Source organism: Halteromyces radiatus (genome assembly GCF_025201355.1).
Source record: "Halteromyces radiatus strain CBS 162.75 chromosome Unknown BX664scaffold_2, whole genome shotgun sequence".
In the NCBI taxonomy this organism is placed as follows: Eukaryota; Fungi; Mucoromycota; class Mucoromycetes; order Mucorales; family Cunninghamellaceae; genus Halteromyces; species Halteromyces radiatus.
The window spans coordinates 337,321-357,484 of record NW_026251688.1 but is presented as its reverse complement, the minus strand read 5'-3'; the positions used below and the strand labels follow the sequence as shown (position 1 = coordinate 357,484).

General features: G+C 34.6%; 9 protein-coding genes across 9 annotated transcripts; 6 read left to right on the top strand and 3 right to left on the bottom strand.

Moving 5' to 3' along the window:
• Window positions 1-183: 183 nt before the first annotated feature.
• BX664DRAFT_323534 (uncharacterized protein) lies at window positions 184-1,325 on the top strand. The gene has a single exon (XM_051543682.1). It carries the CDS (start codon window positions 276-278, stop codon window positions 1,221-1,223), a length of 948 nt encoding a protein of 315 aa, XP_051402515.1. The 5' UTR covers window positions 184-275; the 3' UTR covers window positions 1,224-1,325.
• Window positions 1,326-1,371: 46 nt separating this feature from the next.
• On the bottom strand, window positions 1,372-2,635 carry BX664DRAFT_323532 (sister chromatid cohesion protein Dcc1). Its single transcript, XM_051543681.1, has 3 exons — window positions 2,514-2,635; window positions 1,830-2,448; window positions 1,372-1,773 (listed from the first exon to the last, which is right to left on the bottom strand). The coding sequence occupies exons 1-3, from the start codon at window positions 2,612-2,614 to the stop codon at window positions 1,414-1,416; spliced, it is 1,080 nt and encodes a 359-aa protein (XP_051402514.1). The 5' UTR covers window positions 2,615-2,635; the 3' UTR covers window positions 1,372-1,413.
• Window positions 2,636-2,795: 160 nt separating this feature from the next.
• Window positions 2,796-5,219, bottom strand: BX664DRAFT_323531 (uncharacterized protein). The gene is made up of 9 exons (XM_051543680.1): window positions 5,129-5,219; window positions 4,936-5,064; window positions 4,698-4,865; window positions 4,557-4,626; window positions 4,022-4,463; window positions 3,589-3,924; window positions 3,077-3,509; window positions 2,971-3,000; window positions 2,796-2,882 (listed from the first exon to the last, which is right to left on the bottom strand). Exons 1-9 carry the CDS (start codon window positions 5,142-5,144, stop codon window positions 2,839-2,841), a joined length of 1,668 nt encoding a protein of 555 aa, XP_051402513.1. The 5' UTR covers window positions 5,145-5,219; the 3' UTR covers window positions 2,796-2,838.
• Window positions 5,220-5,971: 752 nt separating this feature from the next.
• Window positions 5,972-8,468, top strand: BX664DRAFT_291061 (catalase-like domain-containing protein; the record flags this gene model as incomplete). Its single annotated transcript, XM_051541925.1, has 4 exons — window positions 5,972-6,128; window positions 6,190-6,432; window positions 6,569-6,642; window positions 6,723-8,468. 4 exons carry the CDS (start codon window positions 5,972-5,974, stop codon window positions 8,274-8,276), a joined length of 2,028 nt encoding a protein of 675 aa, XP_051402512.1. The 3' UTR covers window positions 8,277-8,468.
• A 2,182-nt stretch (window positions 8,469-10,650) lies between these two features.
• Window positions 10,651-14,059, top strand: BX664DRAFT_274216 (potassium/sodium efflux P-type ATPase). The gene is made up of 5 exons (XM_051541242.1): window positions 10,651-11,071; window positions 11,171-11,427; window positions 11,482-11,636; window positions 11,702-13,096; window positions 13,161-14,059. Exons 1-5 carry the CDS (start codon window positions 10,805-10,807, stop codon window positions 14,027-14,029), a joined length of 2,943 nt encoding a protein of 980 aa, XP_051402511.1. The 5' UTR covers window positions 10,651-10,804; the 3' UTR covers window positions 14,030-14,059.
• A 921-nt stretch (window positions 14,060-14,980) lies between these two features.
• On the top strand, window positions 14,981-15,464 carry BX664DRAFT_369973 (uncharacterized protein; the record flags this gene model as incomplete). The annotated part of the gene is made up of 1 exon (XM_051548631.1): window positions 14,981-15,464. The coding sequence occupies one exon, from the start codon at window positions 14,981-14,983 to the stop codon at window positions 15,440-15,442; it is 462 nt and encodes a 153-aa protein (XP_051402510.1). The 3' UTR covers window positions 15,443-15,464.
• A 724-nt stretch (window positions 15,465-16,188) lies between these two features.
• BX664DRAFT_55718 (uncharacterized protein) lies at window positions 16,189-17,310 on the top strand. Its single transcript, XM_051549625.1, has 3 exons — window positions 16,189-16,697; window positions 16,752-16,962; window positions 17,020-17,310. The coding sequence occupies exons 1-3, from the start codon at window positions 16,367-16,369 to the stop codon at window positions 17,213-17,215; spliced, it is 738 nt and encodes a 245-aa protein (XP_051402509.1). The 5' UTR covers window positions 16,189-16,366; the 3' UTR covers window positions 17,216-17,310.
• Window positions 17,311-18,763, top strand: BX664DRAFT_55719 (Presenilin-domain-containing protein). Its single transcript, XM_051549626.1, has 3 exons — window positions 17,311-17,578; window positions 17,656-17,722; window positions 17,824-18,763. Exons 1-3 carry the CDS (start codon window positions 17,405-17,407, stop codon window positions 18,597-18,599), a joined length of 1,017 nt encoding a protein of 338 aa, XP_051402508.1. The 5' UTR covers window positions 17,311-17,404; the 3' UTR covers window positions 18,600-18,763.
• Window positions 18,764-18,797: 34 nt separating this feature from the next.
• On the bottom strand, window positions 18,798-19,692 carry BX664DRAFT_323523 (uncharacterized protein). Its single transcript, XM_051543679.1, has one exon. The coding sequence runs from the start codon at window positions 19,677-19,679 to the stop codon at window positions 18,927-18,929; it is 753 nt and encodes a 250-aa protein (XP_051402507.1). The 5' UTR covers window positions 19,680-19,692; the 3' UTR covers window positions 18,798-18,926.
• Window positions 19,693-20,164: the final 472 nt, after the last annotated feature.

Below are 20,164 nucleotides of genomic sequence, written 5' to 3'. Positions count from 1 at the left end.
GGAATAATTGTAGTAGAAAAGATATGTGATTACATCATAAGTTACAGTTTATTGATCACATGTTAGCTTGAAAAATAAGATATTTTTATCGCTTTTCGACTTTTTTTTTTTGCCCTCTTCCTTTTTTCTCTCTCTCTTTTTTTTTTTTTTTTTTTTTTTTTTTTTAAAAAAAAAAAAAACTTTGCTATCTATTATGAAAAGGTTTTTCATTAAGCAATATCCTTAATACCTTTCTCTTTTTTTTTTCTTTTTCCACTTCTTCTTTTTTCATTTCTATGCTCCACCATTCTTACATTACTTCTCAACGTATAGTCACTTATATTTTATCATTGTTTAACTTACAACCATATCGACAAGAACAAGCACAACAATATGAATCAGCAACACCATCAATATATCTATCATCATCTAGTTACTACTTGAATGATTCTATTGTACTGGTATCTAGCAAATTAGGACAACAAAGTGATCCTTGGGCCATTCATTCCTGGTTGAAAGGTTTATCGAAACGAATTCTTTATCAATTAGTTGTGGATATGCTACCCGGGGTTTATACTACGCCATCAACCTTATCAACAACTCAATATGATGATGATGATGATACTAAGAATAGATTATCCACGGTATCATTGGCTTATCAACCACTGACATTGATGAAACAAGTCCTGATGATTCAACAACATGCTCGAGATATCATCCATCAGTTGGATCATTTACGTCCTAGTGAACAATTCGCCAAAGCCAACCTGACCGCTCATTCTCTTCATCAACTGGTTCGTCTCTCTACCGATACTCTCCGATCTCATTCCATCTTGGCACTCTTAGCTATTATGACCATGGTACAAGAGTTATTAGATAGTTCTCCAGCCGAAGTACGTCGTCATGTTTTTTATCGATCAAAATGGGGTCGTACGGTTATTCTTGAAATGGCTTCCATCTTGAAAACATTTTCCTCTCCGACTCATTTTAATATTTTATCATCCTCAACATCGTCATCCTTATCATCTTTACATAGTATCAAAAAACGAGAAGAAAGGGTTCGGATACGGAAATGGACTCAGTATATGATTGCCTCTTTGAATCCACCTACTATGACAAATGAACAAGGTTGGATGTTGGATTGGTTGCAACTTATCTGTACAAGTATGGCTCGGTATGATCCTCATTGGAAATATAGACAAGAATACCAAGATGTGATTCACATGGCTGAAGAATATTTGTAGATCTTCTTCGTGTAGTGACCTGTCATTTATATTATAATTGATATTTTTAGCTTAATAAATATTAGAATTAAATCCTATTATCTATCATAAATATAATTGCTGTTGTTGTTTTTTTATTGAGAACAAAAAAAAAAAAAAAGGAATAAAATGAAAATGTAATGTACAAAAATTATATAATACTAAATAAATTCTATTTGATGCGGCTACCATAGACCGTTTTGTTTCCAAGTTTTTGTATACGAGTGAATTTCAGTAGTAGAGCGTCACGATGTTTGTCATCCCGTGCCAAGTCATCCACATAAGGGTAAATATCTTCCGGTGACCATTGTTGTTTTTCTCTGAAAAGACGAGTGAAGCGTTCAGCCGGATCTGTGGGTAGATCAGATGAGGGGAAAAATGTGATATATATCTGTGGTTGTTGAAGCACTTGTCGTTCTGTGGTATAATATAATCCTGCCAATGTTGTCAATGTCGGCTGATGATGTTCCAAAACCAATCGTGTCAAATTTCCCCAAGTTTCCATAAAATCCTCCATTTTCCATTCTCGACCCTACATTATTAAAATAAAATAAAATAAATAAATAAAAAAAAAAAACTTGGATATACCTTTTCCATTTCTAGTACAATCGAGCCTAAAAAACGACACACCCTATATTCATCCAAACAAAGTTGAGAAGCATGTACATCCTTGACAAAACAATGTAAAAATGCCATCCTCACCGGTAAAGGCACGGCTGAGAAATCTTGATCCAGGCATTGATTGGCTTCCTCCAAAGTCATATCACACACATTGTATCCCAAGATCGTGGCACTCGTCGCTAACCCATCCAACATTTGATGTAGAAACGCGTTGTCAATACACCGATAACATCCATCTTCCGTCATAAACGCATGTCGTTCCTCCAGAGCTCGCTTGAGTTCGGCAGGGCTGGCTTGTACCGTCGATAACAGATATTCAAATGTATGTCCTGACTGTCCATCTTCATTGTCTGGTCCTGTATAAAGTGATGTTGATAATAACTCTGTCAGGCGTCCTGTACGTGCTTGACAAGGTAATAATTCAATGGTATTGGACAGATCATCGCATACTTGCCATTGTACTGTTTCATTATCATTTGGAGTGCAAAGTATCATGGAATTCGATGTGTTGACTTGTCGAACACTATAAGTTGCTGTCTCTGTGCATAGGACTGCTTCGTCATCAGGTAAACCTTTGATCGTCACCCTATAAAACATATCATATAAACAATACTGAGATTTTTTTCAAATGAAGGTTTTTTTTTGTTTTACTTTGTTCCCGACTCAAACGCCTGGATAAGCTGTTCATCACCAAGTTCGATCAATTTGAAACTATCCTTGCAAAAGTTGGAAGAATATACTAAATCGGGCATGTATGGTTAAAAAAAAAAAAAAAAGAAGAGAAAGAAAAATAGGAAACTGCTTTGTATTATGTTGAACCTATTGTTTTTTTTTTATTTTACTTTATCGCATTCAAACTCCTCACATAATAGTTATTTCACAAAATCATTCAGTTTCATCATAAATAATCATCACTTTTTATACATCCAAAAAAAAAGAAAAAGAAAACTTTATTAAACATTGATAAAATAATTAACTATTGAGGAGGGGGAGGAGGAGGTGCTTCCATGGATTCAGGGGCTAAATAACATAAGAGAGAGAGAAAAAAAAAAAGGTTAATTTGAATGGCCTCATTTATTTATTTTCTTTACAAATATCAGTTACTTACGAGGTGGAGGTGGTGGTTGTGGCATACCGGCTAAATAAAATCCAAAAAAATAAATAAAAATAATTGTCAATATTGAATTTGATTCATTATCCTATTATATACTCACATGATGGTGGTGGAGGTGGTGGAGGTTGACCTTCCCAAGATTCATCATTAGGTGGTGGTGGAGGAGGATGGTATTCATTTTCGTTGGAAGATGGTGGAGGTGGAGGTTGTTGAGCCCAAGGTTGATGTGCATATTGATCATAACCTCCATACCCTTCATAATGACCATAAGATCCAGTAGTGTAAGTTGTGTCGTAAGAATAGTTTGAATTGTGCCAAGGTGCGTCCGAATATGATCCTTGATGTCGAGATCTTTGCCATGGTGGTGCTTCTCCATCTGCTACAGGAGATTGATAGTAATTTTGTTGATGATACTGTTGCTGGTATTGTTGAGATTGATAATGTGATGCTTGTGATGGTGGTGGTTGTTGCCAAGGTGCTGCTGCTGCTGCTGCTGCTGCTGCTGTATTGGGTGGCATTGAACCATTTGTATACTATTTTTTTTTTTAAAAAAAAAAAAAAAAAGAAATGTTAGTTTATTCATCCACTCTGATTGTACAACAATTCACTTACCTGAGCAGCAGCTTCATCGGGTTTTTCTCCTAATTCAGCCATTAAATTGAGGTATTCATGATCCAATTGTTGATCTCGAGCTCTTGCAGCTTCCAATACTTCTGGATTATCCCGTTGATTACAATCCCGAGCAATATGACCATGACCACCACAAATACGACAAGTAAGATTGGCAGAGAAATTTTGTCGTTCAGGACATTCAAATCGTCGATGACCAGTAGCACCACAATTCAAACAAGTTTGATTTTCATCATCCCGTAATGTACCATTTAATGCTGCCAATTCACGAAGTTGAGTTCTTTTCAATTCATTTTGTCCTTCTGGTGTTGATGCAGACTAAATTTAAAATTTAAAAATATATATATATATATATATATATCGACAAAAAAAAGTGAGTTCAACTTGTATATTTTATTATTTTTTTTTCTCTTACCGTTTCTATTATTTTTTCAATCATCTTGACAGCTTTTTGAATCTTGGCTTCTGAATCACCCATCACTAAACAATGTAAATCTTCTTCTTGAGCAGAATTAGCAGCTGCATCAGTTCTTGATTTTCCTTCCTTGACTGATCCACGACCACGAATACTAATCTTGGCTCCAGAATCTGATTCCATTGCCTTCAAAGTCTTGCCACGAGGTCCAATAAGCAATCCAATAAAGTTGATCTCAGGGAATTCTTTGGCGGGAATGTATACTTTTTCTTGTAATCTTGTTGGTTTCTTGTAATCGACAGGTGGCACAAAATTAGGAATATTCTTTGTAGCAATTTCCACAAGCTTGTGTCGTTCATCTTCCAATTTTTTACGATATCGAAATTCGCGTGTATTGACACGTTTACCATCTGCATTATAAACTGGTTCAGGTGATGGTGATCTATATAAATAACAAAATATTCAGTAATCTATATTCTATTTTTTTTTCAATATATATATATATATATATATATATATATATATATATATATACCTTTCTCTTTCTGGTGGTACAACATCATTTGTTCGTAACTTTCTATTGATTTCTTCCAGTCGAATCTTCACTAAAAAGAATAAAAATAAAAAGTTAGATTATTACATATACATTATATATATATATTTATTAATAACTTACAAACATAATTGTCCTTTTCTTTTTCATCGACTTTTGGTAATGTTGTTGGTATTCCAGAGGTTACTTTTTCTTCTGCTCCCCATCTGCTCCTTCGTTTTCGTTTTCGTTCACTTGATTCATTGTTAGAAGCTGCGGATTCATGAGTGGATGTCGTTGTATGGTCTAACTCTAATAATAATAATAAAAAAAAAGTATGAAACATTAGATTCAATCTTTGAAATTATCATTCTTTACTTACTTGAAGGAGATGGAGATACTGAATTTTCTGGTATGGAATGAGATGAGTTTGTAGTTGCCAAAGTGTCAGGTTCTTGTTGTTTAAAATCATTATGGCGTCGTTTTGTACCCAATGGAATAACATTGGTGCCTAAAAAGAATAAATTAGTTGATATTTTTTCCTTTACGCCGACTTTCGAGTTGTTTTAACTTACCTGTAGGTCTCCACATATCTTTTTGATAACGAAAAAGTAAATATTATAAAAATAGAAAGAAAAAGAAGCAAAGTGAAGAAGAAGAAAAAAAAAAAAAGAAAAGAAAAGAAAAGAAAAAAAAAAAAAAAAAAAAAAAAAAAAAAAAAACTTAACCAGTGACTGGGAAAATAGACCACTTGAAAAAGTACTTTACCATTGGCTACAGGTTTTTTTTTAACGGTTTCCAAATAAGGAAATGGGAAGATTTGACTTGGTATGGTAGAATAGCAAAGACCTTTTTATCTGATAACAAGTAAAAGACTAGTGGCGTATTGACGTACTTTTTTTCTTTAAAAAAAAAGAGATGTACGTTATTATCGAAACAAGTTTGAATCAAGTGATTTACTACTGTATCTTTTTGTAATTTATACTACTGTACCAAGTGCTAATTTACAAATTGGGAAATAAAACAAATCAAGAACGAAAAAAAAGATATTCCTACTGTAAATTGTGTTTGCTACAGTGAAGATATCATCATTACTGTTACTGTTTTCGTTTTATATTTCCGACATAAACCCTGTTATGAATTAGTTTGGAAAAAAGAAAAAAAAAACTTGATGTCATATCACATTGAACATGGGTAATCTATATTATTCTACATAGGAAAAATCGATCTTTTATTTATTAGTTATGTAACATTCTCATTTATAAGAAAGGGTATCTTCTTTTTTTTTTTTTCTTTTTCTTCTTCCTTATTTTTTACTTTTTCTTCTTACATTGGTTGATATGTTTTGTCCTTTTACATCTGCTTTCAGAGCATCCTCTCCTGCCACTGCAAAATCAGTGGCTAATGAAGATAGTAAAATGAATCAACTTAACAAGTATGTGATTGATGAAACTGGTAGCGAAGAAACAACTAATTTTGGTCAAAAGATCAACAATACTCAAAGTTTAAAAGCTGGGAAACGTGGTCCTACATTAATGGAAGACATTGCATTTCGTGAAAAAATGCTTCATTTTGGTAAAAAAAAAAAAAATGAATTCGATTTGATTAAAAAAAATAATATTTACTTTTAAAATAGATCATGAACGTATTCCAGAAAGAGTGGTTCATGCTAGAGGTGTAGGTGCTCATGGTTATTTTGAAACCTATAAAGATTGGTCAGATTTGACAGCAGCTAGTTTTTTACGTACACCTAATCAAAAGACACCTGTATTTGTTCGTTTCTCTACTGTTCTTGGTTTTCGTGGTTCTCCTGATACTGTACGTGATGTTCGTGGATTCGCTACTCGTTTCTATACTGATGAAGGCAATTTTGATTTAGGTATAATGCAGATTTGAAATTACGATCTTTAATTTTTATATATATATATTTTTTTTTTTTTAAAAAAAAATTGACCACTTTTCTTTCTCTCTCTCTCTCTCTCTCTTTCTCTTTCTCTTTCTTTTCTATTCTATAGTTGGCAACATCATTGCTCCTTTCTTTGTTCATGATGCAATCAAGTTTCCAGATATCATTCATGCTGGCAAACCAGTAAGTTTCATTATAAAATACAGTTTATTTGTCTTTTTATTTGTTTGCTTGTTTTATTCATTCTTTTTTTTTTTTTCTAGCAACCTGACCGTGAAATCCCTCAAGCAGGCACAGCTCATGACACAGCTTACGACTTTTTCTCTCAATTTCCTGAAACCCTTCATACTGTATTATGGGCATTATCTGGCCGTGGTATTCCTACTAATTTTCGTCAAGTCGAAGGTTTTGGAGTTCATACTTATCGATTGATCAATGAACAGGGCAAGGCAGTATTCGTCAAATTTATATGGAAACCCTTACAAGGCTTATGCAATCTAGTTTGGGATGAAGCTCAAAAGATCGCTGGAAAGGATATTGATTTTCATCGCAATGATCTTTATAATGCCATTGACCGAGGTGACTATCCACAATGGGAATTTGGTGTTCAAATCATTGAAGAAAAGGATGAACATGCTTTTGACTTTGACCTACTGGATCCTACCAAGATCGTTCCGGAATCCCTTGTCCCTTTTACACCTCTTGGAAAAATGACTTTGAACCGCAACGTGACCAATTTCTTTGCTGAAACAGAACAAATCACTTTTTGTGTGGGCCATATCGTACGAGGCATTGGTTTTACAGATGATAGTTTACTTCAAGGTCGATTGATGAGTTACTTCGACACTCAGATCAATCGAATGGGATCCGCCAATTATATGCAACTACCTATCAACCAACCTTTGAATCAAGTCCATAACAATCAACGTGATGGTTCCATGCAATTCCATATCCACAAAGGTGAAGTCTCTTATTATCCCAACACGTTACAAGGAAATGCTCCAGCTCTACCAGTCAAACCATACATCGAGTATCCTGAACAAGTAAACGGTCAAAAAGTGCGTGATCAAGTACCTAGTGTGGAAGATGCTTATTCTCATCCTCAATTATTTTGGAACAGTTTAACTGATCATGAAAAGCAACAACTGGTGGATGGTGCTCGCTTTGAAATTGGCAAGTGTCAATATGAAGTGCGTGATCGTATGGTGAATATCTTGAATCATGTGGATAACTCCTTGGCTCGTCGTGTGGCTGTAGCCATTGGTATTACACCTCCTGATAAGGTCGTTGATAACCTTGGCAAGACTTCTAAAGGTCTCTCCATTGAACAATACAAGAAACCTGATAATATTCGCACCAGAACAGTTGCTATCCTTACCGCTCCTGGAACAAACACAAACGAAGCCAAAGCAACCTATGATTTTTTGAAGAGTGAAGGAGCTTATGTGGAATACGTTGGCGTACATTTGGGTGATCAAGATGGATTGAATATTACACAGACTTATTTGACAACTGCTTCTGTTTTATGGGATGCTGTCTATGTACCTGGAGGCGAGAAAGGCATCGATTATCTCTCTAATGCCAATACAAGCTTTTTCCCTGCTGAAGAACCTTTGATGTTTGTGGTGGACTCTTTCCGACATGGTAAACCCATAGCAGCTACCAACGAAGGTGTGAAACTTTTGGAAAAGGCAGGATTGGATACCAAAGCGCCAGGCATGGTTCTTGGTAGAAATGTGGATAATCATTACTTTGAAGATTTGAAGGCTGCTATTCAACAACAACGTTTTTGGGATCGTTTACCAATGGACCAATAATAATAATAATAATAGGCGTAGATTTAGTTAGTTAGTTCGTTAGTTAATTTCTCTCACATCTTTCTATTTTGAAATAGATAAATAAAAAAAAAAGCTTTATTATCAACATCTCCATTACAAATAACATTACTATCTTTTTTAATTTACGAAAGATTTTTATTTGAGGAATCTCCAATTTATCACAAAAAAAAAAAAAAAAAAGAATGTATGCATCAAAAATCGATCTCGATAATTAAAATCAACTCCGCGGAGCATCTAAAAATGGGGTTTTCTCGCTTCCCCTTTCCCTTTTTCTCTATTTTATCTTTGTCTGTTTTATCATGCCGTGTGAATCATATATTCAAAATAATTTCCATAGCTTAGACATACTACTACTATTTTTACAGACGTTGGACTTGATGGGTTAGATTCTTCCAAGACTTATTATCAACTAACAACCGATTGGCTTGCACAAAGCAAAATCTTAACTGCTGTGACAAGATGGACAAGAGATATCAAAAAAAAAAAAAAAACAATTACTCTGTAAGTCTATGGATTCTCTTATATGATAAACGCTAACTTTATTTGATTATATCTAATAGAGCGTTTTTTTTTTTTACTACTCTTGATTATAACAAACCGGAAAAACGTACACTACAGCTACAGGAATTACCAAATATTAACTGACCAACTACAAGCAACGGGATCAAGAATGACGACAACTCTGGATAAACATTGCTGACAATTCAACTCAAAAGTTCAAATCCAGTAGAAACTGCAGATCGTTGCGTGCGTGTCGAAACATCATATTGCAAAAGTGGGGGTAGTGACAACAATCAAGCCAGTGACTACAACTGCCAAGAAAAGTACGATACGATGGATGATCAATACAAATGGAAGCTCGTCACCACAGGCAAAATTGTTGAAGGTATCATATACACCTTTGGCAAGAAATACGCGGATTTTTCCTTTTTTTTAGTCAAGATAAAATATATGTTAGCAAATACTTGGGAAATGGTTGATTTTATTTTTACGCATATACAGTAATTACGGAATACGTTGATACGACGGCGGCAAACGACATCTCAACCAGTAGCCACTATAAATCGATACCCAATAGCATAGATCATCAAACGACCCACTGATCAAAAACACCAACAAAGCTCGTCATTTAAGTAAAGATCTAATATTGAATTCGTTAAAATTACTGGTCAATGACGTCAAGTTCGAGTTCACTGACGCACTTCTGCAACCGTTATTGGACAACATATGAATTCAGGAATAGCTTCTCAGCAACGTATAAGCCCGAATCAAGCAAACAGGCAACCGATAGAACTAGTAAAGAAACAAGAGCAGTAAAACGGGCACGCATAGTTGTGAGTTTACAAAAAAAAAAAAAAAAAAAAAAAGAAAAAGAAATTATATCTAACGAATTTTGCCATCGCATTATTTCGCATCCATCTTCAACTTATATAGGTAACGGAAGACGATGATATTCTCTGCTACACGCATTGCACTTCGATGCTATTCACAAATAATGGGCAAGAAAGCACTTCCTTCATTGGTCTGGATTGGTTTAGCCTGCTAGCAACCTTTTTTATTTTATGTATACAATTCAATAAATCTATATTTTTACTGTATTTTTGTCATTGTATTTAAACTATTTTAAATTTTTGAAAATCAATATTTTTTTATAATGGAATTCACATGGAATGATACTTTGCTAGCTTTGTCTCAACTTTTTTTTTTTTTTTTTGATGGAATACAAAAGGATTGTCGAGAAAAATGTCTACTACCTTATTTGGGACCGGAGGTCAATCTCAACGACTCGCAGAAATGGCGCATTTTTTTATCGGGTAACGGAAAGCACGGATGTATATGCCAGAATTCACTATATGGAAAAAAAATGACAAGTGACATATATGTAATATGTATATATGATCCAAACATGTCAAAGTTTATTTTATAATTTTTTTTTTTAGGCATTTGTTGATGAAATAATTATAAGATAAATATTATATCAGTAAATTAAAAAAAGTCAATAAGATGATCATCCTACTCCACTTATTCTATATTCTATAGGAAAATCGGGAATGGAAACAATGGAAAAAAAAATGGTCAGTCTGCGCTTCAAAAAAGGAAACATAACTCAAAAGTTTCAATAGGCTTATTCATGTTCCTGATGGATTGAAATCTGACCAATGATAAAGCGTACCCAAAGAACACGATCATAATCCAAATTTCTCTAGTTTCTTTTTTTTTTTTATTTCATCTCAACTTGAATCGATCCACTATAAAAAAATAAAAAGGGTAAGAATTCGTTTGTGTAAGAATAAATTTTCTTTCTTTTTTTCTTTTTTCTGTAATTCTTAAAATCATACTTATAAGTGTATATGGAAAATAGTAATCCAACAGGCGTTAGTTTTGGTAACGATTTGAAGAATACAGACAATCATGAAAAATACAACAATAAAAAAGGATCGATCAGTTTATCTCGTACATCCACTGGTCAAAGCTCAAAAGGAGATACTAAATCCATTCGCAGTGCGATGATGGAAAAAATGAAGTTTGTTAAACGACGACAAAAAGATAAAATTGTTCGAGTGGAAGGTCCTCCTTATCATACCATGACTTTGGATACTGTGGCTCAATTGATGAAATCTGATTTGGAAGACGGGCTCTCTGATGATGAAATCATATCAAGACAAAAAGAATATGGTTATAATGAAATGGAAGGTGAAGGTGGTGTTAATCCTATTAAATTATTAATCAAACAATTTATCAATATCTTGGTCTTGATTCTTTTGATTGCAATGGTAATTCATACTCCGGTATTTATCTTTAGCATATATTTCTAATTTTTTTTTCTTCTTCTTTTCTTTTCTTTTTTTTTTCTATATATATATTATGAATAGGTTGTATCTTTTGTCTTTAAAGATTATGTAGAAGGTGGTGTGATTTGTGCCATCATGTTTCTAAATGCTGGGGTGGGCTTTGCTCAAGAATACAAGGCTGAAAAAACAATGGAATCTCTTCGTCAAATGGCTTCTCCTACTGTCAATGTCATTCGTCAAGGACAACAAAAAACAATTGCCACTCGTGATCTTGTTCCTGGTGATGTCATTGTGATGAAAAGTGGTGATGTTATTGGTGCTGATTGTCGTGTCATTGAGTAAGTAGATTAAAACAAGGAAATATCTTTTGCTAATGTTATTTAACTTTATAGATCTTTCAATATGGATATTGATGAAGCTCTTCTTACTGGTGAATCTGTTCCTGTCAATAAACAACCTCAAGTCATTGAAGGAGAATTGGTTCCTTTAGGTGATCGCATTAATATGTGTTATTCTAGTACTACTCTTACAAAGGGTCGTGGTCGAGGTAACCTTATTTTTTTTTTATATATATGAAATATCATGATGGATTAATATATTTTTTTTTTATAGCCATTGTTACTGCTATTGGAATGGATACCGAGATTGGAAAAATCGCCAAACGTCTTTTGGAAGGAAGTGATAGTTCTCGGACTCCATTACAACGCTCTTTAGATCGCATGGCCGTGGTACTCTTGGTGGTTGCTGTCCTTTCCATCATTATTGTATTTGGTGCCAACAAGTTTTCCGGAATTGATGATCAAGTCATTCTCTATGCTATCTCTACAGCCATTGCCGTGATTCCTGAAGGTTTGATTGCCGTTGTGACTCTCACTCAAGCCTTTGGGGTACATTCTATGGCACAAGCAAATGCTCTAGTACGACGTATGGCAGCTCTTGAAATGCTTGGTGCGGTGACCAACGTATGTTCTGATAAGACAGGTACCTTGACACAATCTAAAATGGTGTTGACAAGATTATGGCGTCCAGAAGAAGGATTTTACCGTGTTTCCGGTCTTGGATTCTCGATTGACGGCCAGGTGACGCCCGAACAAGAAGGTAATACGAATGTGGTGACCTCTGAAAATATGTCTACTGGATTTCGACAAATGGTCCTCAATGCTGCTCTATGCAATATGAGTGAAGTACGCAAGGATAAGGAAGGTGACGGCTACCATGGTATCGGTGATCCCACTGAAATTGCTCTTCAAGTTTATGCGCACAAGCTCCAAATGGGAAAACCTCAATTGACAAATAATAAAGTCGAAGATAACAACAAGGAAAATTGGAAGGTATTAGTCGAATATCCGTTTGATTCTACTATCAAGCGTATGAGTGTAATCTGTGAAACTCCTCAAGGAAATCGTGTTGCTTATCTCAAGGGGGCAACTGAACGTGTATTGGAAAGCTGTGTTGGTGTACAAATGTCTCATGGTGTAGAATCGATGAATCAAGATCAGTTGGAAGCTTTGATTTTACCTCAAGTTGAAGAACTTGCACGTGGTGGATTGCGAGTATTATCTTTGGCTACTCGTCAATTGAAAACGGATGGATTGATTAGTTATGATACGTTTAAGCGTGAAGATATTGAACAAGATATGATCTTTTGTGGTTTGGTTGGTATTTATGATCCTCCTCGTGTGGAATCTAAGGGTGCAGTAGAAAAATGTCATCTTGCTGGAATCACTGTCCATATGCTTACTGGTGATCATGTGGCAACGGCTACAGCAATTGCTCGTGAAGTTGGTATTTTACCTGAAGATTATGGTTTGGAACAAACGACAAAACCTGAAATGGTGGTTGGACGCTCTAGTTTAGTGATGCCTGCTACAGAATTTGACCGATTAAGCGAAGAACAGGTGGATGCACTACCTGAACTCCCTCTTGTAGTGGCTCGTTGTAGTCCTGATACAAAGGTCAAGATGATTGAAGCTCTTCATCGACGCAAACGCATTAGTGGCATGACTGGTAAAATAGAGAACTATATATTTATTTACTTTTCACTCATATATTTTTTTTTTTCATTTCTTAGGTGATGGCGTGAATGATAGTCCAAGTTTGAAGGAATCGGATATTGGGATTGCTATGGGACAAAATGGTTCTGATGTGGCGAAACAAGCTGCCGATATTGTTCTTGTGGATGACAATTTTGCTACGATTGTTAGTGCTGTTGAAGAAGGACGTCGAGTATTTGCCAATATCTCTCGTTTTTGTGTACACATGGTTTCTGTAAATGTTGCTGAAGTCACACCTTTACTCTTGGGCCTTATATTTTTGGATAATACTGGTCGTTCCGTGTTCCCCTTATCACCTATTCAAATCTTATTCAACAACGTGGTAACCAGTTCTCCTCCTGCCATGGCTCTTGGTCTTGAACCTGTCCATCCTCAACAAATGCTTGTACCTCCTCGATCTACATCTGAAGGCTTATTTTCTCGAAGCAATGTGGTGGATATTCTTTATTATGGTGTGATGATGGGTTTGATTTGTTTAGCCAATTTCGCTATTGTGATCTTCGGATGGGGTGATGGCAACTTGGGATCCAATTGCAATTTGCATTATGATTCCTCTTGTTTCTTGGTATATCGTGCACGTGGAGCTCTCTTTGCTACAATGACAGTTCTCCTGTTACTTCATGGTTATACTTGTCGTGATCTCAAGCATCCTGCCTGGAGTTGGAAAGCGCTAACAACCAAACAGAATTATTATTTACATGGAAGTACAATCTTTGGGTTTTCGATCATGTTTGTCGCTCTTTATGTGCCAGTTCTGAATACTGAAGTCTTCCGACATGCTCCTATTGATTGGGAATGGGGAATGGTGGCTGCCTCTACTTTGGTTTATATTGCCTTTGCCGAAGGTTGGAAATGGTTACGACGTACTTGGTTGACCCGTATCTAGTATATCCAATATTTTTATTATAGTTTACCTAGATATAGTTATTTTTTTTTTTTTTTATTTTTATTTTTTTGTCTGAAATAAACTATTGTTATTCTTGGTCATTTTATGACTCTATTTGATATATGTTTGTTGATAGATGATTGACGCGACTCCCACGTCCGTCTACAAAGAAACCCTGTTGTTCAAACCTTAATGATCGCTTTTCATTCGTTATCGTGAAATTCAACTCAATATGATGCAACCATTACCTGAGATATACATGTACCCCTTTATTCTTTTGTACTTCACTCAAAAATGATCATCACTGCACCAAATTTGAATTCAACTTACGTCAAGATATTCTCTTTCATTTGTATTAATATTAATTTATAAATTACCTCCCACTTTATAGAGCATTCAAAAAAAAGGCCAATCCAGCCATCCCTCTTTTCAAGAATGATTATTATCCAATAAAATTACCACCAATATATGATAAAAATGAAAGATCTCTCAAGAGAAGTTGTAACTCCCTGCAGATCTAAAAAAAAAAAAAAAATAACAAAATAAAAATGCGAGTAACATCTAAAATCTGAGGTAGTATCAGGAGACGAAATCAAGGCTACTCCCATGAAAAGTTGCATGAGGGAGAATGCAAATATTGGTGGCTGTCGACTCTACCTTTCTCTAATCTTTTTTTGGCCTTTTTTTTTTTTTTAAATGAATGAATGGATGAACGGGTGAATGGACAAATGGGTGATGAGTGATATGGATGATTTGGATGATATGGATGAATTGGATGAACCTTTTGCAGATCTGCAGGAGGAAAGATGCAACCTATCTTGAGAGCACGATAAACTCATGGTCAAAGAAGTACAGGGAGTAACAAAAGCGTACTTTAAAATTCCGTCAAAAATAAAAAAGCTATAAAAGAAAGGGCATTTATCATAAATTAGATATAGACAATTGTTTATGATGATAAAACCATTGATCGTTTATTTTGCTATAATAACTAACGTTATCTTTGCTCAGAGTCAGTCGGGTGAGTACACTATAGAAAGCCTAGGTACTCAAACATTTCTACAAACGGCCCCGCCAGTTGGAGGACCTTTAACATTAGGAAGCGCTGGTGGTATATGGAAAATTAGTCCTCCACTTGGACCGGAGACCACTAATTATACAATTTCTCATCCAGTATTTGGATATTATGCTGGTTTAAAGAAAGCAAGTCCATTTGATGAATATGTCATTACTGTTCCTGATCCCTATTATTTTACCATAACTAGAGCAAGCACAGGGTATTATTCTATAAGTATACCGAGGTTCGGCGTATTTTGGACTTCTAATTCCACTATTAGCCCATTTATCCAACTCATCTCTGGATCTGAGGTCAGGGGAAATGATGGATATTTTAACATAGTGCCTGCTCAAAAATAATGACTTTTAATAAACACTCTGGAACTTTTCGAAATCTTCGATTTGTGTGGATATTTATTTTTGCTGAAAACGCATCGGCTATTGGAGTTGATGAGATCGTATTATGAACAGTATATTTCTTGTTGGTACTTTTCTTTTCTATTAATGTGATGAACCATCATATGTGTATTAATTCAACATGATGATTTTCCTGGAACGTTTTTTCAACGCATATTCTCTAGCATAGATTACGAACAGCCATTTTCAAAGTCAGTTTTTCCTCTTTATTTTTGCTAAGTAATTTCCTTTCCTTTTCTTTTCTTTTCTTTTCTTTTCTTCTTTATTTAGTTTTAGTGTATCAATTTAGTGGTCTTTAGTGATTATACTTTTTATTCAATAAAGCTTTTGTTTCTATTTCAACTACAATGCAATTAATTTCATCTTCTGGTGTATCGTTATAGTCTGTTATTTTTTATTTTACGCATATCTTTATAGGTACAAATAGTTAGGTATTTTTTTTTTTTGTATGAATACCTACGAGATAAAGATGAGACCACAGATGTACCAAAATATTTTGTTAAGTATTTTTCAAGATTTTTGGTTGGTTGATATATGAAGCAGCAAAAAAAAAAAAAAAAAAAAAAAGTGCTATGTGATGTTGATATGCTGCAGGGAATTTCTTTCGAGTCACTCATAAGGTCAACCGATCATGGCGCACGGGCTACTTTGTCGGCCATTTTATATATTCTTTTTTTCCTTTTTTTTTTTTTTTTTTTTTGTCTTTTATTCTCTTCTTTTATTATTATATTACCCAGTCCCTTCCTTTTTTTTAATTTATCTATTTATTTAATTGTTATTGTGGTATAATATCAGTATTATTATTCTTCTTATTCTTCTTCTTATTGTTATTAATCTCCTGAAGAAACTATATCATCCGATTCACTCATGACACAATCTTCTCCACCTTGTCAGACCATGGTAGATGGCAGTGATGAAGGTGATGATCAACAGTACAACGATGAAACGATATTATCTTGTGTCCAATGTCATAAACCAGCCACTTTCATGTGTTCGTCCTGTGGATTAATAGGTCCCCGTTACTGCTCACCACAATGTCAAAAACAAGATTGGAAAACTACTCATTATAAGACTTGCAAAAGCATCTCGGCACGATTATCCCAATCTATACCATCAAACACAGAACTAATTACTACCACTACCACTACTATGATGGATCAGCATTCAACAGCAACAACCAATCCCTTTCAAGATCAAGGTACCATCAATTAAAGAAAAAAAAACCATATTTGATACTTATAGTTTGTTTCAGGAACCATGATAGATTCAGATATTCCCATGCAAGATATGAATCCACAACAACAACAGCAAGGCGAAAATATTACGAACGATACGGAAGAATTTGCTGACAATCTCAAGTTTTATATGCAACAAATCTATTTGATTATCAAACCTGTAGTTGTATGTATTGTCCTTAGTATTTTTTGGGTCAAGGTTGGATTTAATGATCAAAGTGACTATAGGTAATAGATAAATATGAAGTGGGTATTATATTGATTTTTTTTTTTTATGTGTAATAGTCCAACACGACCGACTTACAATGTACTCTCTTCAAACAATGCGGCATCGTCCAATAGTGGTGGTGGAAGTAGTAATAGTGGTTCGGTAGGATTATCATCTTTAGCAAATGCAGCCATTATCATTGGTCAAATCATCCTGGTCACAATCATCATTGTATTTTTCTTTCGAAAAGGTTGGATCAAGGTAAGGAATTAAATACTAAACATCCTTTTTTTTTCTGACAAATTATTTTTCTTGTTTCTTGATAGCCACTTGTTGTATTCTTTATGCTTGTCGTGATGCTCTTATTGGGATTTATGACTTATTTATTGATACTGTAAGGAGAGAAAAAAAGGAAACAAAAAGATCCATTCTGACCATCTCTCTCTCTCTCTTTTTTTGTATATGTACTTTTTTTTTTTCTTTAGCAATTTGATTCAAATTTTCTATATACCTTTGGATTATATCACTCTAAGTATGGCTCTTTGGAATTTTGTTGTTGTTGGATTGGTATCTATTTTTTGGAAAGGACCATTATGGCTTCAGCAAGCTTATCTGACAGTTCTAAGCTCTTTAATGGTAAATAAAATACAAAGGGAAATGGATACGAAAAACTGACGAGTGCAAATTGTTCTATTTGTTTCCTTTTTGATTAGGCTTTTTCCTTGACAGGATTGGAACAATGGACAACATGGATATTATTAGGACTACTTGCTGTTTGGGGTAAGCATAAAAAGAAAATTCTGTATATATCTGTGGGTAGTAATAGATTTAAATTCAACATCAATATCTTTTTTTTTTTTTTTATCTCTCTCTTTCGGTAGATCTTATTGCTGTTCTTTGCCCATTTGGACCCCTTCGACTATTGATTGAAAGCTCCAGAAGTCAACAACGTGAAGTGCCTGCTCTACTTTATTCTGTCAATGCTGTTTGGTTCATGCTGGCATCACCAAACCATTTCCACATTTCACATAGTTTTAGCTCAACAGATACATCCGTTGATCATCCAACAGTCAGTGATACCAAGGTGTCACATTATCATCAACAATCTCGTGCAACCGCATCACTCCGCAGTCTGGGTAGTTTAGACAACTATCAAGCATCGACCACCTCCTCCATCGATCCCTTGCACCATCAAGCAAATCTTCAGTCAACTCAAGCAAATTTGGATACTTCATCTACAGTTATCCATGAGGATCATCCATCTCATCGTGACGGATTTCATCGATTGCAAGACAATAGCCAAACAACTCTGAATGAGTCATCAAGAACGACGGATCAACCACAGCGACAACAAGAAAATGATACGGATGAAGAAGATGTGGAACGTAGTGGTCTCAAGCTTGGACTAGGTGATTTTGTATTCTATAGTGTATTGATTGCACGAGCAGCCATGTACGATTGGATCACCACAGTATGTTGTACCATTGCTGTCTTGACAGGATTGACTGCCACAATCTTTTTACTTGCCATTTACAAGAAAGCATTGCCTGCGCTTCCTATCTCCATTGCTTTTGGTATTTTGTTTTATTTTGTTGCCAAGGCCGTGTTGGTACCTTATATCGCTGCTATTTGTGTCCTTGGTATGGTGGGAATATAATCTCTTTTTTTTTTTTTTTTGTATGATACCCCTCTCCTTAGTTTACTTATATAATACACTATAGTTTAGTTTTTCTCTCTCTCTGTCACACTGACATATTTTTCTTTTCTTTTTTTTTTTTTTGTCGCATACATATTCACATATATATATATTGATTCAAATAGAAAAATCCTCATAAATATAAAAATCAATCATTCCTATTTACTTTTTATTGTTGTTTCATTTCTTTTTTATTTGAATTGGATACAAAGAAGATGGGTAAAAAAAAAATGCTGATACAAAAAAAAAAATGGGGAGATAAAAAACAATTTTTTTTAAATATATAAACTAGAAGGGAGTGGTAGTAAGGACAGGATAATGCGTTGATGGTAGTTGATAATAATCATTAGTAGGACTGGGTAATGGAGGATGGGAAGTCAGGGGTGCATCTGTTGGTTGCACAACATCCAAAGAGGTCATGACAGAAGGGTGACTTGTAGCATCATGGGGCTTGAAACCAGTGACTTGAGCACATTCATTTGATGTTTCAGCATTGAGCAATCGATGAACTGAATGTGAAGATTCCATTTGATTTTCGTAGATCTTTTGTTGAGGTTTATTTAATGGTGGTAATCGTATCGTATCATCTTCATTTCTAATAGGATCCGTGGTTGCTTCTAAAAGTAATCGAAGAATTCTTTCAATAGCCGCTAGTCGTTGTTCAATCGATGCAATAGCATTAGTAGTATGACGATCAGAAGTAGTAGTAGAAGGTTTTGATAATACAGGTTGTGAACGAAAATGAGAGAATGAATGTCGTATAGGTGGTTTAAATGGTGTTGTTGTTGTTGTAGTAGTAGTATTAAGTGAAGGACGACGGTCTTGCTTTGAAAGTCGTTTTTTTTGAAAAGTATCGGTAAGCGAATTCATATTAGTTTTCGAAGGAACATAGGTACATTCTACTTTGGCTTTAGTACAACTTGCACAAGGTTCATTACCATCACATTTCGTTTTTCGTCGTCGACATTCTGTACATGCAATCACTACTTTGAGTCGTTTTCGTCTAAAGGTATCTTCGGGTGTATCAAAGTTGGATATCATAAAAAAAAAAAAAAGTAGGACAAGGAAAATAAAAGAAGAAGAAAAGAAGAAGAAAAAAAAAAAAAGAAAAAAAATAAGACGCGCTCATTAAAATAATCATCGTGAATAGTTCACTCGTGTAAGGAACCCAAAAGTAAGCCGAATCTGCTGATTTTACACATCAGTTTTTCTTTTTTTTTCTTCTTTTATTTTTTTTTTTATTTTCTCTTATTTTATTCATTTTATTATTTTGTAGTCAATATTATTTTAAAATAATAATAAAAGAGAAATTTAATCAATGATGATAATAAGGTACCGGATCAAACGGACAAACCGGTATTTGATAAACTCGGAAACCCCAATAAGGTTGTGTTACTGAATTTGTTCATGTGAACCAAAAAAACTCTTCCCGTATCCCGGACTCTCCTTCTTTGGCTATGACAAAAAAAAAGTCAGTGCAGCTTAAATTCATTCTCCTTTAATTTTTTTGAAGGGGAAAGCGACTG

Excerpts from the sequence above, each read along its gene's own strand:
- BX664DRAFT_323534 (XM_051543682.1), top strand. The coding sequence starts at position 276 with ATGCTCCACCATTCTTACATTACTTCTCAACGTATAGTCACTTATATT.
- BX664DRAFT_55718 (XM_051549625.1), top strand. The coding sequence starts at position 16,367 with ATGACACAATCTTCTCCACCTTGTCAGACCATGGTAGATGGCAGTGAT. Across the intron at positions 16,698-16,751 it reads CAATCCCTTTCAAGATCAAG|GAACCATGATAGATTCAGAT; the intron begins GTACCATCAATT and ends AGTTTGTTTCAG. Across the intron at positions 16,963-17,019 it reads AATGATCAAAGTGACTATAG|TCCAACACGACCGACTTACA; the intron begins GTAATAGATAAA and ends TATGTGTAATAG.
- BX664DRAFT_274216 (XM_051541242.1), top strand. The coding sequence starts at position 10,805 with ATGATGGAAAAAATGAAGTTTGTTAAACGACGACAAAAAGATAAAATT. Across the intron at positions 11,428-11,481 it reads GCTGATTGTCGTGTCATTGA|ATCTTTCAATATGGATATTG; the intron begins GTAAGTAGATTA and ends TTAACTTTATAG. Across the intron at positions 11,637-11,701 it reads TACAAAGGGTCGTGGTCGAG|CCATTGTTACTGCTATTGGA; the intron begins GTAACCTTATTT and ends TTTTTTTTATAG.
- BX664DRAFT_323523 (XM_051543679.1), bottom strand. The coding sequence starts at position 19,679 with ATGATATCCAACTTTGATACACCCGAAGATACCTTTAGACGAAAACGA.
- BX664DRAFT_323531 (XM_051543680.1), bottom strand. Across the intron at positions 4,627-4,697 it reads AGAAAAGGACAATTATGTTT|TGAAGATTCGACTGGAAGAA; the intron begins GTAAGTTATTAA and ends TATTCTTTTTAG. Across the intron at positions 3,510-3,588 it reads CCGATGAAGCTGCTGCTCAG|TATACAAATGGTTCAATGCC; the intron begins GTAAGTGAATTG and ends AAAAAAAAATAG.
- BX664DRAFT_323532 (XM_051543681.1), bottom strand. The coding sequence starts at position 2,614 with ATGCCCGATTTAGTATATTCTTCCAACTTTTGCAAGGATAGTTTCAAA. Across the intron at positions 2,449-2,513 it reads GCGTTTGAGTCGGGAACAAA|GGTGACGATCAAAGGTTTAC; the intron begins GTAAAACAAAAA and ends TATGTTTTATAG. Across the intron at positions 1,774-1,829 it reads TTGTACTAGAAATGGAAAAG|GGTCGAGAATGGAAAATGGA; the intron begins GTATATCCAAGT and ends TTAATAATGTAG.
- BX664DRAFT_55719 (XM_051549626.1), top strand. The coding sequence starts at position 17,405 with ATGTACTTTTTTTTTTTCTTTAGCAATTTGATTCAAATTTTCTATATA. Across the intron at positions 17,579-17,655 it reads CAGTTCTAAGCTCTTTAATG|GCTTTTTCCTTGACAGGATT; the intron begins GTAAATAAAATA and ends CTTTTTGATTAG. Across the intron at positions 17,723-17,823 it reads AGGACTACTTGCTGTTTGGG|ATCTTATTGCTGTTCTTTGC; the intron begins GTAAGCATAAAA and ends CTCTTTCGGTAG.